At 39.0% G+C, this 18,165-nt stretch overlaps 1 protein-coding gene across 3 annotated transcripts in view; it reads right to left on the bottom strand.

Moving 5' to 3' along the window:
- Window positions 1-2,199: 2,199 nt before the first annotated feature.
- The window catches only part of IFT56 (intraflagellar transport 56), a 50,062-nt gene continuing 34,096 nt past the window's right edge, over window positions 2,200-18,165 (bottom strand). For 2 of the 3 annotated variants that reach the window (XM_087765131.1, XM_087765132.1), the window contains 5 exons: window positions 13,166-13,249; window positions 10,967-11,036; window positions 8,607-8,713; window positions 4,809-4,942; window positions 2,200-3,462 (listed from right to left, as the gene is read on the bottom strand). In XM_087765131.1, the coding sequence (XP_087621257.1) occupies window positions 3,351-3,462; window positions 4,809-4,942; window positions 8,607-8,713; window positions 10,967-11,036; window positions 13,166-13,249 (507 nt within the window). In that variant the 3' untranslated portion in view covers window positions 2,200-3,350. Of the gene's footprint in view, window positions 3,463-4,808; window positions 4,943-8,606; window positions 8,714-10,966; window positions 11,037-12,740; window positions 13,085-13,165; window positions 13,250-18,165 lie in introns of those variants that run through there. The other variant, XM_087765133.1, reaches the window with a different exon arrangement.

Raw genomic sequence — 18,165 nt, 5'->3', positions numbered from 1 at the left:
TCTGGAGATAATATAGGGAAAATTTGTTTAAGGAGTAAACCAATGGGCAAAACCCTGATGAGTTCCTCAATGTACGTATAGGTCCCACCTAGTGAAGCTACACGTAGCAGCACCTATACATGTAATTGGGTTTTTTTTGTGTCTTACTAGCTAATGGCCAAGTTCCTTATTCAACCTTAGACCTAACTTTCTTAGGAAGATCAACAAGCGATCTTCAAGCTGAGGGAACCACGTAAACCTAAATGCCTGCTACAGTCCACAGAGTTGGAACGTGACGTGACTTTTCCTTCACAGGGAACTTGCCACCTCCAGTTTAGTACGTTACTTGGCTCCGGCTGTTACTGCACTTAGAAGTTCTATGCCGGATTCCAGAATTAATCCAAGAGGGCTGCTGCTCTTTTGGATCAGTTCAGATGCTGGCCAAAGCAGAGATATCCTGGAACTCACTTGCAGCAACAGACAGGGTAAACGTCCTCCCCGGCAGTGTAATTCACTTAGATGTTATTGGCATGAATGTTGGTCATTTTCCTTATCTATCAGGAACGGGTCAGTGCCCAACTAAAAGAAGTTACATGCCGTTTTGGGTTTGGCTTTCTCTACTGGTCGCTATTAACGACATGATTGCTAGCACAGTACCTTCTGTGCATTCTCTATAGCTTATTTTCCAGAATCAGATGCTTATTCAGAGTACAAGAAGTAACTGTATTTTCCATACTCTTCCTTGAAATTCTAATGATGGAGCAATTTCTTTCTGCCTTAGTCTCTCTTCCAGTACATTATCTGAAATGCTACTGTTTCAATTTTATATTCACTTACTCCCAACCCAATAAACTTACCTGTTTCCCTGACTCTGCACATGCATCCTTCACTGCCTGCTTGTTCTGTATAGGTCACTTTTGTTGTTGCTTTTCTCCACATCTGCCTTCACTCCTAGCTGTCCTATTTAGAGTACCTTGACTCCTTACATTTCCACAGTTCATGGAAATAAGGAAGTGGGCAGGGATAAAATTTTGTTAACTCTACCTGAGAAATTATTTATTAACTTCCCTTTCTGTAGCAGCTAAGGCAACTCCTACTCACACTTCTGTTCTTTGAATATGATCTCAGATTAAACAACGGAAGATGTTCTTAGAACATATTTCCAAGGTAAAATAAACATCAATATTTCAGGACTTTTCTTGTTCTGCATTTTAATAGCACCTACCTATCTGTTCCATTACCAAGACTCTAAATGCTAGGACAATATGTAATACATCTTTTATTTCATCACTGCTCAAGGCAAAGCCCTGCAGTCCCCTGTTCTTTATGTCTTAAATGACAAAAGCTTTATTACCAGTCAATAAAATGCACTGTGCTAAAACCCACATTATTTAGCATATCAAATATGACTTTGAGACTATAGTGAATAAAAGCGAGGTTTTCAAAAACTTCTTCACTGGTCACAGACAGAGAATTTAAAATTAGTCCCCAAGCCCTTATGCTGCAATGCCATCACACTTATTTCAGAAGATCCAACCAACATGTAAAATGGTCTGCAATGGATTTGGATGCTCTTCAGCTCTCCTGCAGGTTAAGCTTCAATAAAGGGAGTAATTAGATGCATTTAACATCTGCTACAAAGCCACCAACGTGATTTTTTGAAGCTTTGTACCAAGGCTCATAATTGTATTCCCGATCTGTTTCCAAGTTAATTAAAGTGGGAGGAAAAACAAAAATGCCTTTTCCAAGTGAAAGGTGTTTTCTAACTGCTTGCAGTGAAAATACTTCTCCTTTCACACCTCTTTCAAATCAGTGTAACATTGCCCCTGCTGAAAGGCTCTATTATTGGTGCTAGTATGATGGATCAGTTTTCTAGATGTGAATACATGTAAGTGCAAGTAGCCACAACTATCAATGTACTTCTAGATACCTGAATGATGATACTCATAGTTTTTGCTTAAAGCAGTAAAAATACTGACTATGCTATATGGCAGAAAGGCGTATATGTTCCTTATACACCCAGCCTCCTTATTTTCAGCATCAAACCACCATAAAATCAGGACCAAGGCCATTGGCTTGCCTTTGACTGATTACTGAACGTACATTTAATGACCAGTCACAAATCTGCCCTCTTCCACAGCAAAATGAATATACTATTTCAAATTCTTCAGTATGAAGCAACACAGACCAACAAGACACTCAACTGCAGATTCAGTTAAGAGCTTTAATCAAAGCAGACAGTAGAGAATACAGTATTCTGAGTTTCCCCCCAAAAGATAAAAAAATACTTTGTCAGTATTTTAAAAATTTACAAATTGTAAATTTTCCTTTTACAAATAATATACAATTTTTTTTGCCGCAAAACATACAATACATTTATATGTTATAACTGTTGCCTTCTTTTAGAATTATATATTCCCTGAACTGTTCTCCTTAGAAAACAGGAGAGTATAATAAATCCAAAAGTATAATAAATATATTGCTACCTAGGGTGGTAAATGCTGAAGAAAATTAGTCAAAACATACACTTCTTTCACCCATAAGATGGCTAAACTAAGTGGATTACTGACATGAATGATATTAACATGAATACATGTTTGAAGTGTCAGGCCTCAAAGCAAGATTGAACAATACAGTCGCTCAAATCTCCATGATCTGAAAAAGATGGTACTGTCATGCTTTGCTACCAACCTAGAAAGCAAATAAGCCACTTCGAAGCTTGGCATTTTGGGTTGATTAACCCTCATCTGCACAACTAATGGTAAGAGAGAAAACAATCCTTATAGACAAAAATAAAAGGTGAAGGTATTAGTTATTGAGATTTATCCAGAAAAGGACAGTGCTCAGTTTGTATTTTACACCGGACAGGTAATATATAGCAGTCTTTATCTGATACCCTAGTACTGGTTTTTGGTTGTCACCGTCATTCTCTCTACTTGCCACATTCCACCTCTTGCTGAAGTAGATTTGTCTCAGCCATTTAATAAATGATTCTTCTCCAGAAGACCTGCTAAAAAAAACGCCACAATGCACTCTAGTAACTTGGAGTTGAGAAATCTGGGGAACATCTGAGGAGCACTTTGACTTGTGGACAGTTGGAATTACTACTAAAAAACCGAGAAACTTTGAATGAGGAATAGAGGGTGGTACAACAGAAAAAACTACCAATAAAGCTTTAGTGAAAAAACCAATACTTGCTGAATGTTTTGCAGTCTCACTGCACTATGCTGTTGCTCAGCTGGGTCAACCTGCTTGATAGTCTGAAGTCCTGCAAGGAAGGAGATACCCAGAATGCACAGGAGAAAGCAAGACCCACATCTTACAGCCACACGCACAATAATAACTGACCCGGTGCATTTTGTGGCACTGACTTAAACAGGAACTCTGTTCTCCTTGGCCCACTTTTTCATGACGCGGACAATGTACTCTACTTGAGAATTACCAGTGCTCTTCAGAAGATGCAGTACTTCCCGTAGAGTCTCTCTAAAAAGGTGAAAAGCAAAGATTTAAATGAGGGTGAGACCCAACTGATACAATAAACAACTACCCACATCCAAACTATTTTGCAAAACATGGTTCCTAGACAGAGAGGTCCATTCATCTGCAGAGCAGGAATAGGTAAAAAAGCACAGTAGATTAGATCCCAGGGGGCCAAAAAAGTCTTGTACAGTTTCAACAAGGAGAGAAATCAAAAGTAAAAAAAAAAAAAATTAGCAAAATGTAATTAGTTTGGAGCTTAGTGCATGTGTGTGTGTGTATTTATATATAAATCTTCACTCTTGCAAAATAGTTCCCCAGAACAAAACAAACTTTTTTTCTTTAATGCTACTTGCTTGTCTTCAATATGACAACATCTAGCTTAATGCTGCCAAAGCGCCTTACACATTAATACAAATAACATGGAAATGAACATTACCAATAGGATAAACCAGGATGAAGCTGCAGTTTGCCAGCTACTTTACAGCATCAACGTGTATGCATATTGAAAAACAGGCAACCTACGTGTATTTTACTGCATCTACTGCAGTAATTGCTAAAAGGACACTTGAAGGGTGCAGTAGTTAATGAGATTATTCCAGCAGAGAAGGGAATATTACAAAGGTGTAGAAGCCAAGATACACACCTACCAGTCATGTACAAAACAGCAACTTTGGCCAGGGGAGAATGGCCATCTGGCGTCACAGCAGAATATTCACAAGGGAACAGTTCTTCAATACAGCCTCACTACTCTCTTTCATTCTCCCATCCAGTGAAATGGGCAGAAAGCAAAATTATCAGTAATACAGATAATTTTCTTTAAGCTTTCATCAAGTAAGTATATTTGTCCGACATGGACAGTGTCTTCAGAAAGCAAATTTTAGTGAAAACACAGTCTCATCTACTCGTTGTTTAGAGAAATCGTGTCCTTCCTACAGCGCTGAGTAAATGTTTCCTTAGTTCTCTTCTATGAACCTTAAAATGTCATGGGACAGTTTTCCATTCTTAGGCCATCAACGTGAAATGAGGTTCTTTTCCCTTGGTTCATGAACATACTACGTTTATAACTTATCTCCTCCTAGCATAATAACTAATGATGTATTTTGGTTTCCTGCAGTTCATAGCATTTGCTGATAAGTTATTCTCTACAATATATTCTATAACTGTTGGTGTGGAAGATACACTTCAAATTGAACACTGGAACCACTGGCCAGAGTGTCTGTTCTCTGAAAGGTCAATAAAGAATTGGAAGAGGATATATAGTCCTAAAGCTAAGATTATGATTCTGGCTAACAGCTAACTGGAAATAGGAAAAGAGCAAAATAAATTCAGATACAACGCAGAATACTCACTTTGCTTCTCGGCCAGCTAAGATCATTTGAAAGATACCCACACAAGCACCTCTCTTGCCTTCCCAGTGTTCGGGATTACTGTCCAGTCTCTCCAGAACATCAAACGCTTTGGCTGAATAGTAAAACTGATGCATCTGCACAGAAAGTGAAACATTATTCCTGACTATATGACCATCTTTCAGAAGGGGATTAAAAATTTTGAGCTCAGTTTTCTGAAATCAGCAGTAAGTCACAGAAGCAATCTGCATTTTCCTGTTTTTCTGCAGGCAGCAAGTGACACAGAACAGGCACATTTCAGTTCTACGTAGGGAAACAGGTGGTATTATCACATTACTGGTCTGTCTTTGAACATATTATAGACAAACTGCACTGCGAACTTTATTAGTTGGCAACAATCAGCACTGTTGTTTTGATCATATACAGATAACACTAGCTTACAGAATTTTTTTTCATGAGGTGCCCTATCTAGTGTCATACCGACTATACCAAAGCCCTTGATAGAATATCAACTTCAAACTAGTCCAAACATTTGAAAATGGAACCACTTTTCCTCATCTAGAGATGGTCACAGAGACATATTTGGGTGTATTTTGGGTTTAACTTAGAGCCATTTTTTTTTCTTCACTGTTACAGTACAGTACAAAATAAGATTCAGTGACTCTATAATCCAAAGTTTTCCTATGCATAGCAAAATCTACTGTGTACTCTATCTTTTCTGCCTTAGGTTCTCTACTTGTAAATGGGAACAAGATGCAAGTTGGTTGGAAACAGTCAGTGCAAAAGGAGTGACCACAGTAACTGTGGCTTTTGAAGTCAGCATAGCTCATGTGGACCTCGTCTATGACTGTGAGCGTTCGTCACTTGGGCAAGCCTGAATAGCAATGTTGTTTGTGGCTAGCATCTTCCCATGAGAGCACAGAAGGCAGACTGAGCACAATCTCTCATCCTTTGGTGGCCAGAAGCCTGCATCTGCTGAGAAAAAAGGACAGGCTGTGGGAGTTACGTTTGAAAACTTTAGTCAGAGAAATACAGGTACTACAGAATGAGTAATAATTCCCTTTTCGTCACATAAAGGGTGATTTTAACCACAGGTGACTGGCAAGCACTGAGATGGATGGGAATAAAGACAGTGAGTTAAACAGTATCAGATGTGTCAGCTAAAAAGAAAAAAATGAATACTGATCTCTCCAAACTGGCATCTGATCTAGTTCCATTAGGCAGATACTGGTTTAATGTCCTCCTTCTATCTGACACGAAAGCAGGAAATGCTTTACCCCGAGTCATGTGCTGTTCCCTATATCGGTAAGATGGGTGATTGCATGAAAAGCAGCAAGAAATTAGCCAGAAGTCCTGCCTCCCAGCTTCCTCACTGAGCAACTTCTATCAGCATAGCAACGGGGCATCCAGCTACACCTAGTCTCAGGACACTGTTGACCTTGCTCCATCCATGTTCATTCAGCATTCTGTTGAGTGAAGCCCACTACGACTGCCGCCTTAAGTTACAGCTCTGGTGCTGTCTGTGGACCTCCAATATAATATAGTGTTTCAGAAACAACTGGAAAATGCTATATAAACTCAAACGACAGGGGCCTTGCCATTTAGTGGAAGAGGTACAAACAGCTGGTAGTATAGAAAGACAAGTTATAACACTATAGCAATCATTTTTGAAATTAAATTCCTTGGTCTTTGGAGTGGTCATTTATGGCCATATGTAGACACATAATTAGGCTGAAAAAATTAGTCCTGTAAGTGCCGTTTTTAAGAGGTCTAGATAAATCCAAAGTGTAGAGCTCCTTCTTCTCTAGAATACAATAACGTTTTTGAGAAGAATTTAGGCAAAGTAATCAACTGACTTAAGTGAGACTTAAAATGGTCTAGAGAGAGAGATTTTACATATGGTCTGATTGTCAACTTGCTTTCACAAACTGCAGCTACAGGAAACACCAGAGGCATAGCCACTTGCTTGAGCAACAACACTTTTAGGGTGAGATGGTGAATTGAATACTTGAAAGATGTACAAGAGATAATTCACTTAGTTTTAGAAGAATGCTTTTGAAATCATAAGGTAGATTTTCTGACTTTGTTATGTGTTTGTTAGGATTTTGAGAACATGTTACTTTGTCAGAAGAAGGAAAACAGAAAAAAAAAAAGTTACAGATAGTATGCAGATATTGCTGCTCTCTGGAGAGCTTGGCTGAACTGAGAATCATTTGGAGGTTTTCCAGTGGGACTCAGCTTACTATCTTTCCTCTATGATGGCAAGTTTGGTCACTGTATCTCTAATAAGCCAATGCTAATAGCTGCTAGTTCTTGTGTATTCACTTGCATTAGGCTCCACTGAACCAGCTCCATGAGCTTTACACCTATTATCTGTGTTTTGATCCTCTTCTCACATCTGCCTTCTTAAAACAGTGAACTATTATATTTTCACAGTCACAAAATTACAATCTGACTTTATATTCTACATTTAATTTAAATTAAATCTAAAATGGTTGCTCCCCAAACAACTTCAGTCCACCTTCTGGCTCTGGCCAATACATTCTGAAAAGTGGATGGCCTGTGTCTCACCATGCCACTTTTCCAAAGAACATCCTTTTCTCCTGTCACTGAGCTGCTACTCCTCTAAGTCCCAACACAGTGCAATCATCCTTGTAGGTGGCAGAGAGGATGCTGGATACGGCATTCTATTATTGTCTACTGAAATCTTGCACAGCAGTACTCTGCATAGGACAACCAATTTTTCTTTCTCCTATAGTGCCATTTACAATCCTCTCAAACAAGTTTGCTTTATATGCCTCTACATCCATCCTGCAGATGAAGCTCTCATGTTTTCTTTCATGCTTTGCAGAACAGCAAAAAAACTTGAATCAGAGCTAAGTCTCACTGTGTATAGACACCATCTGAAGAACTAGATGTTAGGAATTTACGCAGAATTGTAATCAGCTTCCCAAGATCTCTTCACTGTTAACATAGCTTTGTATAAACTAGAATTTGGAGGTGTGCCAGCAGTGTATTAGCACAGAGCATCAGAAATTTTAGTAAACACAATCTAGAAGCTTAGTACAAGTAAGGCAGCATATCTTTTAACTTGTTCTAAAATGCCCAGAGCATCCCTACTAAAGTGGACATTGTCTTGTCTGGCTTGACTTTTAAAAATGTTAGACAGCTTAGTCTAACCTCATCTCTTTAAAAGTCCCCTCTAGAAAAGATTCAAAAGAAGAACTACTATGTGTTAGCAGGGATCCCACTGTAGGCAGTTAAGCTCACCATTTTTTCCAAGTAGTTTTTTCCTAATGACTACACACACACACACAGTGTCTCTTTGCCCCACTTGGGCAGACAGAATAGTAGTTGTTGGAATTCTCTTTCCATTTCTTGTGATTAACAAAGGAGTATCTCCCATTGCCATTACAAGCTTTAAGGAAAAAATAACACTGTCCCAGAAAAAAATGCAGCATGAGGCTCCTTGCTGAATCTACGCTAGACTTTTTTTTCTTAAAAGTTTCTTGTAATTTCTAACAACAATGAATCCCTAGTAGGAGAAGAAACTGTTATCATTACTGATAGCCCAAGCATGCAGTCATTTACCAATGTTCTGATCAGTGGGTTGTCTACCAAGAAGACCTGTAGCTTAAAATACTGAGTAATCCTTGCCAACTCATTTACATTATTAGACATCCTACTGTTATAAAAGAAAGTTCATTAGTGATGACAATGATGGAAAGGATCAAAAAAATGGCTGTTGTTACAATCGCTGAATTAACATGCCATACACCAAATTCTAAAGAGAAGACTCACTTTGTAGCAATCATTTGCAATGAGCTGCAAAAGGTTAAAGGACTCCCCTGAGGTCTCCATCTTCAGATAGAGCTTCCAGGCCAACTGTGGTTTCTTATTCATGATATCTGCAATAACAACAAAAAGCTGGGATTGTGAAAAGAATACGCCATGCACAATACTAAAATACTAAATGGCAGGTGGAATAAATGTTCCTAAATTTCTTTGCTTAATGTAAATCCATGCCTCAGCCAGTGAGCATGAGGTTGGGAAGGGAAACTTATCCTTATCTTCTGCCTTACTAGCGATAACAGCAATTTATCAGAGAATACCAATGTCAAGAGGAATAATTATGGCGTTTACATCTCCATTTATATTTCACAGATACAACAATAAGCACAACTCTCATGATTTCAGATGTGATTAAGAAATAGAATGGAAAGCATTAGAGAAGTTATTTTATGCAGGACAATGAACTGTGGCAGTCCATTTAGATGGTGAGATTTAGGATTATGTGTTTCTACACACAGAAAAAATTTAATTGGCACTGAACTGAATATCAACATTAAATATGTAACACCAAATCACAGAATTTATAGACACTTCTCATTTAGGAGGCAGCAAGACATCGCACCAGATTTTTCTTTCATCAGCTCCAGATACCATACACAGTGACAAACAGCCAGGTCTTAATTTCCAAATACCAACCCATCTGTCTACAAAAATGGAGTACTGTGCTAATTCAATGTTTTTTTCCCTTCTCTTCAAGAAGAATTTGGTATAACTAGTACAATAATATTAAACAAAAAAATACTGTCTAGCATCCAAAAAGATGCATCTCTGGTACTTTTTGCCCTTTGGAAATATTTCAGCATTGAATTGTTTACAACTCAATACCTAATCATACTCTGACATGAATGTATTATAATGCTTTGTAATTTCTACAGCAGCTTTTATCCAGAAGGATCTAATAGTAATTTACATACTTGACACAAAAAGATAACTATACTCATCACTGAACAGTTGTTTCTGCAAAGAATTCTAGCAGATGTTTGGGAATGAAAAATCAAAATTTTAAGACAGACAGGAGAACACAGCAGCTCTACTGAAACTTCAGCAGGAATTCAGAATGGCAAAAAGCACACTCAAGAATAAATAGCAACTCTTATGAAAGAGCTAGAAATTTTTTAATTGATAACATGGCGTTGATTCTACTTCTTGTATAATAAGTAGCACCTTCAAAGAGGTCTGCATCTCCAGACGTATGTCAGAGAACTACTATAGTACAGAATCAAAGGGATGAACACTGTCGACTGAACAACCGTGATTTCCCTTTGCAATGGGAGTTCTCCCATCAAAAAAATTCACATAAAACATTCACATATAAAACACTCAAACACAACCAGGTACTGCAGCTTAATGAAAAAGGAAATAAACTGTCATGTCCTAAAAGAGAGTCATAGATAGGCATCCATAGGTGTGATATGCCTGTCTGGAAAGATCACATTAGAGATGTTGACCACATCTGCTACATGGGATAACGTCCCAAAACAAATGTATTTACATTCCAAGTACAACTACTGAAAACTGTATGATAAGAGAACATTTTTGTATTGAGGCACTGTAAGGAAAACAAATTAGCCTAGGGAGTCTCAGACTTGAGTCATCAGAAAAGCAGTCCACCTCTGTACTCTTTTGTACGTGGTGCTGCAGCTGTATCTGTACTGAGGTGTACTCTGCAATGTTTTAAAAACTGACTCGGAAATACTAAATAAAATTTGCTATAGGATATTAAACATAGCAAAAATTTTCTGGTTTCAAGGGAAGAATGGAAAAGTTTATGAAAGAAAAAACACGATGGAGATTATAAAAGGACATCCCTCAGGCACAGGAATTTGGACAATACAAAGAGTAACGCGGTAGGAAGAAAAAATACACATGTTTGCCTGATTCTTCTCTTCCCTAGACATCTGACATTGGCTACTCTTGGAGCTAGACAGACCCTTGTGCCTGACCCAGTATGAATGCTTCTATTTTATGTTTTACTCTGAACATTTTAGAGTTGTAACGCAGTCTTTTAAGACAGAAAATCTTCACTCAAGCAATTGAGTAGACAATGGAGAAGAAAAAGATTCACTGCTTAGGACAAAGCTGCATTGACGGAACTATAACAGCGCTGCACTGAAGCAGTAATTGCTTACTAAAGCCAGATGTATGAAAGGTGCAATAACCACCCACGCTATAACTAGTGCAATCAGCTTTTCACTTTCACAGTCCTGAATCCACCTACAACATTAAATTCAATTAAGGAAGTGGATTGCCAAGACTGATGCAATAGAGGAGGATCTGCATTCTGCAACGTTGAAGGTAAAGTGACTCACAGCAGCGAGCTAGCCAGCTAAGGTAAACAAAATCATTCTTTATCTTCTCACTCTGGATCAAAAGGAACACCTGCAGGAAGAAGGAAAATAAAAGATTATACATGCATGTACTTTTAAACAAGCAGAAGGCAGACTTGCCGCGTTTCAACATGCGGCTAAGGCTTAAGCCACATGAGCAAGTGCTTCATGAGAAGAGTTAGGGTACGTAAGTGCAGCGCAGGGGCAGCTCTCTGTGTCGGGTAGGTGGGGGATTCAAACAGTGCCATGCTTATCAAGGGACTTCGACAGCTGCAAAACACCAAGCTGTGCAGAGGGTGCGGCCTGCTCTGAACAAGCGCCAGTGGGCGGCCACGCAACACAAACAGCACAAAGGAACACTGGGCCTGTGGGAAAAGCTATTTGGAATGTGTTTGTTTAGAAAGCAATGCAAGCAATTACATTAGCATCTTCTTGAAATACCAGAAGTTTCACATATATATGAACCTTTCCTCCCCATACATGTCGGAGATCATTCCAGGTCAGCAATAAGGCATTTCTAACCATTTTGGTTTCAGTAAGATTCCAAGGCAAAACATTTGTCTTTTGTAACTGACTGTACAAATACGGGTTTATTAAATTCTACATCTAAAGGGATGTGTGTGGGGAAGTTACACATTTTAAAATGTTCTCTGGCTTTACTCACACACACAAAAAAACCTATTTATGCCCCTCTGCAGGTATATTTGTAACTATACTAGGATGCTACTGGCAAAACTCAAAATACCTTTATAGGAGCAGATGTACGTACTGGAACAGTGAGTTCCACAAATTACTGACATTTTTATTGGTTAAACATTGCTGACGCCCTAATTTTGGTGGTGGGGAAGAAATTAAAAAAAAAAAAAAAGCAGCACTATCAGTGTAAGTAGCACTTTATCATAGGTTTTATTTCATTATGTCCAGGGAGGTAAGCTTTTTAATAAGTTAATAAGTGCTATATGTGGAGATATTTTACAAGTTTATGAGACACTGGGGAAGCGTGATCTGTATATGAAAGTGTCATCACAGGCAAAGATCAGACAATAGGACAGACTAATCAATTTAATTACATAATGCTGTTGTTTAAACACATCAGCTACATAACATAAGTTTATATAGAATCATTTGTAAGAACATAAGAGGAAAAATGTGGATTAACAGCAGTTTACACCTTTGTGTTTCTTTGTTGCCTGGCTGTAGCTAAAGCTTACTTATAGCATTATCATTTTTATCAGCATAGCCTGCTAGCACAGTTTTAAGATAGTCACCTGCATTTTCATTAAGCTAACTAAATTAAGGTAGGTGAATTGAAATATATATCCATTTTGCCTGACAGTCTTGGATATTTTTCTTAGAGAGAGATGCAATTTCAGGACACAGAAATTAAGGGGCTGGAGGGGGAAGAAAAAAAAAACAGGGGGGCTCTGTTGTCAAGAAGCCTGAAGAGTTAAAAAGTTAGAAAGACAGGAAAAACAAAACAAACAAACGAACCAAACCTATATGATTCATTTTAGACTACGTGGTTGGTTTTTTTTTCTGGCTTGTCTTCTTTCTGGTCTCGTGGAAAATGTTGCTTCCATCTTCATAATAGCTATTTGCTTTTGCATATTTTAGTTGTAATTAAGTTTCTACTGCACATAGACACAAAAAATGCTGTGTGTAGAAGTTAATCTCTTCCAGCTGCATCTGGATGCTGCTGAATAAGATAGTGAGCACTTCCTCTTTTCCTCCCACATCTCCCAGAGGAAGGATTTATTTATTTATTTATTTATTTTAAAACACAAATTTCTAGGGACATCTAGAAGCTCTTAACTATTCAATGGCTTTTACTCAGCATGTCCTAGTCAGTCTGAACAATAGGACTGCCTGGGATCCCAGTCAAAGCGTAGGAAATCTGATTAAGAGGGCATTCTTTGATCAATTAGAGATAGCTGCAAGCACTCTTGCGATGCACCACAAGCAGCATGACTCCCCATATACCTCACATTACAAGATTAGCAAGATAATCTTTTCTGAATAGTGTTCACTGAGAGTTTCAGTTCCTCTAAGAAGGGGAAGATGATGTTCCACAACCTGCTTATTTTCAACCAACATGAAGACCTGGAGGGAGAAAAGGAAGCAAAGAGGGGAGGATGTGGGAAATGTTTCCATTGTTGTTTTTTAAAGAAAGCAAATACATACCTCTTCAGCCTCACTAAAATTGCCCATGGCAGCTTTGGCTTGGGCATAGTTGAAGTTAAAAGTGTCATCGTTGTAGAAGTAACTCTGGAAAATAAGCCACACAGGCAAAACCCAAATAAATAAAACAAAAAATCCTTCCTCCCATGGTATAATAACATTAAAAATATCTCCCCCCCTAAATCCGAGTCAGACTATACCAAGACAACGGGAAGGAAAAAGAAAACCCCACATTACGAACATACAGCATTTATAAACAGAGGGTAGAAAATTATGGACTGGCTTTCCAGCCTACATTCGTGACTACAAACACAGCTGGAACATTCCACAGTATTAACTATGAGAGATCTGGAGAATGCTCCAAGCTCAAAATTGCAGTGGCAGCTTTTATGGGTGTAATTTTCACTTTGGGCATGTGAAGACATGCTGTGCTGCCGTGGTCTCTTTCGCCTCCCAAGCATTTATTTCACCACGAGGGTGGTAAATAGGCAGCTGACTCCCTAATGGCTTAAGGAGATGAACAGTTTGTTTTTCCAAGACTTCTCAAGGTTCAACAAGAGATCCTGTGGATCTGGTTATGTGACAGATGCTAGTCTGACACACTGGATCACATGACGGAGGTGGAGCTGCAGTACCAGGCTGTAACCAGGCAGACACCGCATAACAGGACTTCCTTAAGCTCAAGCCTTCCTTACAGGCACTCTTCTCTCTATCTGAAGTGCAACATTAGGTTTTTCTCTCCCATAATATTGTACTGGACAGACCTGGTTAATGACAGATCAGGTTGATCTAGCAGTGTCTTTCCTGAAAAGCTGCATGGGCCAAAGCAGGAAATACAACTCTAGGTACAGATTGGCCTGATGTTTGGGTTTGACCCAAACAGCTTGGTTAGAGTGAAGTATAACTCAGATGGCCAAAAGTCAGGAAATACAACTCTAGGTACAGATTGGCCTGATGTTTGGGTTTGACCCAAACAGCATGGTTAGAGTGAAGTATAACTCAGATGGCCAAAAGTCAGCCGAGTGTATTATACATTCAGCACTGTCCCACACTGCTGCACCGGCAGACCTGGTAGAGGTAAGGTGGAACACAATATCACAGCTACAAGCGTGAACGGGATTGAGGATCCTCGCTGAGCAGAGGTACAGTGCTTGTGAAAGAGCATGGGGGGGGAAAGCAGGGTGGTTTATCCACTACAGTTACTGCAAGAAAAGCTTTCCTGTGTGCACAACAGCAAGGCAGGCGGAAGAGAAATGTTTTTTCTTCTATAACGTCTATAAAAGAAACAGAACTTGTGTAGGAAGACCAAACTTTTGTTTTGTTCCCTGATTAAAAAGTGAGGATAAGGTAAAAAGCACAACTGTGACTGTACAAAAGATACGGGAAGCAAGGGACAAAACCTCTTCCCGGTGCTCTCTATCTTCTTTTTCATTATGTAGGGACACTTGAGGAACCTCTTCCCTTCCTTGTCACAGGTAGTCAACAAAGGGTACTGACCCAGTCCACTCACATACCTCAAGCCAGAGCTTGGAGAGGAGAGGTGGGGGACGGCCACCATTTGCCAGATGTCTAGATTTCACCCAAATAGTCTATGTTAGGGTCCAAAAGAGCTGGCAAATACAGCAAGCTATGTGAAAGCATGAGGATGAACCAATCAGATGAATCTCAAGCTCAGTTTGTGAAAACATTTCAGTACCCTTAGGGTGAAATAACTGGTTTCACCATATGAGAATTACAACACTTTACTGTATTCTTCCTCAATGATAGTTTTGTGTGAATCAGCACAAGTTCCAGGTTAAGCAAAGCTGGTGAGCAAGACGCTAGTTTTACTACATGAATAGTTCTTTCTGTTCAAATAGCCCCCATTGTATTTCTGAATTAAAATGGAAAAGAAACTCAGTCAGCAACCAATCTCAAAAACTGTGTCATTCTATCCTGGCTGTATCAGTGCTAGAGACCAGACCTGCTGTGAAAACAAAACCAGTAAAAATGAACTAGTGCTGCTGATAGTGCAATACATTCACAGCAGCTAGGTGTTTTCTTTTTTTTAAACCACATTATATGTACTGGACTTCACTCTTTTGTGGTCTTTTTAGTGGTCTTCAATCTTTTAATAAAACTAACTGCGCTCTGAGTGCTGTCCTTTTCAATGAGACGCTCAGATACCCAATTGAACAATGGCCACAATTTGTTGTAGCCAGAACTCAGCTGAGCCTGAATTAGCTTGTCTTCTCAGTTGATTCTCAGTGTTATAATGTCACCCTCAGGGCAGCTGGCAATACATTTATAATAAGGTGTCTTTTGAGACATTCTCATGCCTAAAGCAGTTTTAATCCATCATGGATGAAGGTGGTGTTTCCTGAGAGAACATCATGCAAACAATCGTCACAGAGTGCACAGCTCCACTTAAAGAGCTGCAGAGATTCTACTGAAGTTGGTTCCTGTGAATGAAACACAAAGGTGACTGTAAAGCCACCTAAACCTTGCCTGTAAAATGGCACAGGAAGAATTATTTGCATCCCTGTGACCCGAAGAGGAGGGGAATGACCTAAGTACGTCTGAGCAGTGGCTAGTCTCAGCTAGAAAATGATGAGTACCAACTACTTCAAAAAGACTATGCAAAGAACGTGGTGGTAGGCAGAAAATAGTCCCTTGCTATTTATCAACTGCATTATGTCTCAGAGTACCAGTATTTATGATTCCCTTCAAGAATTTAACAAATACATATTTTACTTAAGCTTGATCACTTTGCAACTTGCTAGATACAATCTATAAAACCTTCCAAACTTGCAGCCTCAGCCCTACCTTGAACTATGACAATGAGTTCCATAAACCAACTGTGTTTTGAGAAGGACAAAACGCATTTTCTTAGAAAAGACATGGTGAATTTGCTGCAATTCCAGCAAACCGTATCTTGTTTTCAGCCTCTCCTAATAGAAATAGAGGTTTCAAATCTACCTTGTTTATTCTAATCCTCATTTTGTATCATTTTATTTTCTTAACTTCCCTCTATAGCAAGTAATAACTATCTTCTGAATCTCTTAAGACAATACTTCAATTTCTAATTATTCTCTGAATCACCTTTCTTTCTGCAGTTGAGGGGGGAGTGCCCAGTATTTAAAATAAGAGTACACCACTGTGCAATGAAATGCATCAATCTTTTTTTATATTGAATTTTCTTTACTTAGCATAATATTTTGTTTCATCCTTATAAATGCAGTCACATTACAACTGTAAAAAATGAGGGAATATTTTTTTAAAAAATACTGTTATTTTTGCCTAAATATGGGTCAAATGAAAACAGATATATGGTTACTGATGCCAAAGGTATGTATATGTTGAGAAGTCCAGCTTGTAAGCTGAGATGCACATATGCATGTTATAATGTGCAACAGTAGTTCTACATACTTTCAGCAAAACAGCTAAGTTTTTAAAACAAAACATCCAAACAAGCAGGCAAATAACCTTTCCCCTCCCCTATGCACACATAATAAAATCTTTTCTCCCAAATCTGACAAGGTAAGAAGGCTCCTTCTTTTAGTTGATAAATATAGCAGGATTGAAGGCTTGCATACCCATACCTCTCATTATTTCTGCCTCCCTCCTGACAGTTTTTAAACATTAGATCTATTCCTCACCTATATTTCCCTCTGCATGGGCTCTTACATCTTATAAAGCAACACTGTATATTCTGTGCTCTTCCTTTTCCCTTCAGATTTTCTTTCCAAGCCTTCCTACAACATTTTCCTTTACACCCTCACAGATGCAGAATTGTCTCACTTAATCCCCTCCCTGTAGCACGTCTCTTGCCTCATGACTCCGACCTATCCTCTGATCATCCTATTGCCCACTTTCACCCTCTTAAATTCTGTTTAGTGTCTTGTTCACTTCTGGCTCTTTCCTTTACAAAGAGTAGCCATGCCTTACTTTCCAATATTAATGATGACTCCATTTGCCTCCCCAGATGCTCCCCTTCTCTCTCTCATTTCTAAGCTGTTGTGGTTTAACCCAGCAGGCAGCTAAACACCACACGGCCGTTTGCTCACTCCCCCTCAGCGGGACGGGGGAGAGAATTGGAAAAAAAAAAAGGTAAAACTCATGGGTTGAGATAAAGACAATTTAATAGCACAGAAAAGAAAGGGAAAATAATAATAATAATAAAATAATACACAAAACAAGTGATGCACAATGCAATTGCTCACCACCTGCTGACCGATGCCCAGCCAGTTCCCAAGCAATGGACCCCCGGCCAGCTTTTCCCCTACATTATATACTAAGCATGATGTCATATGGTATGGAACATCCCTTTGGCCAGTTTGTGTCACCTGTCCCAGCCGTGTCCCCTCCCAGCTTCTTGTGCACTCCCAGCCTACTCGCTGGTGGGGTGGGGTGAAAAGCAGAAAAAGCCTTGACTCTACGTAAGCACTGCTCAGCAGTAACTAAAAAAAATCAGTGTGTTATCAACATTCTCATCCTAAATCTAAAACACAGCCCTATACCAGCTACTAGAAAGAAAATTAACTCTATCCCAGCTGAAACCAGGACATAAGCTTTCCCATATACCTTGCAGGTGGTACGTAATCGCATTTAACTTTAACCTTTTCAGGTTAGAACTAGTTGTTTAGAACTTTCTTAAGTAAATGGAAAGAGATGGGTATTTCTATGGGGTGACTCATTCCATTCTAAGTGTAAGAAATAGACAGGATGAATTCTCCTCCAGAAATTACCATCTGGCCCTATTGCCTATAGACTGAGACCAGAAGATCAGTTATAACTAGAAGTCTGACTTTTAGATGGCTCAAGTTAGGCAAAACAAATCTCACTGTTAGTTTCCAGCCCTTGTTTTTTCCAGTTGCACACATACTCCAATTTGGGGTGGTGGTGGTGAGTTGTCTCTTCGTTCCACTACAGTGGAGCCATTCCAGTGGCTACAACCACTTTAGATTTCTTCAATGACCTCTTTCCAGACAAAGGTTAAAAACACTACACCTTCATCATTCTTC

Source organism: Nipponia nippon, unplaced genomic scaffold (genome assembly GCF_047370975.1).
Source record: "Nipponia nippon isolate SJK-2023a ecotype South Korea unplaced genomic scaffold, ASM4737097v1 scaffold_3, whole genome shotgun sequence".
NCBI classification, from domain to species: Eukaryota; Metazoa; Chordata; class Aves; order Pelecaniformes; family Threskiornithidae; genus Nipponia; species Nipponia nippon.
Note: the sequence above shows the minus strand (reverse complement) of the source record. Positions and strands in the feature narration are given on the sequence as shown.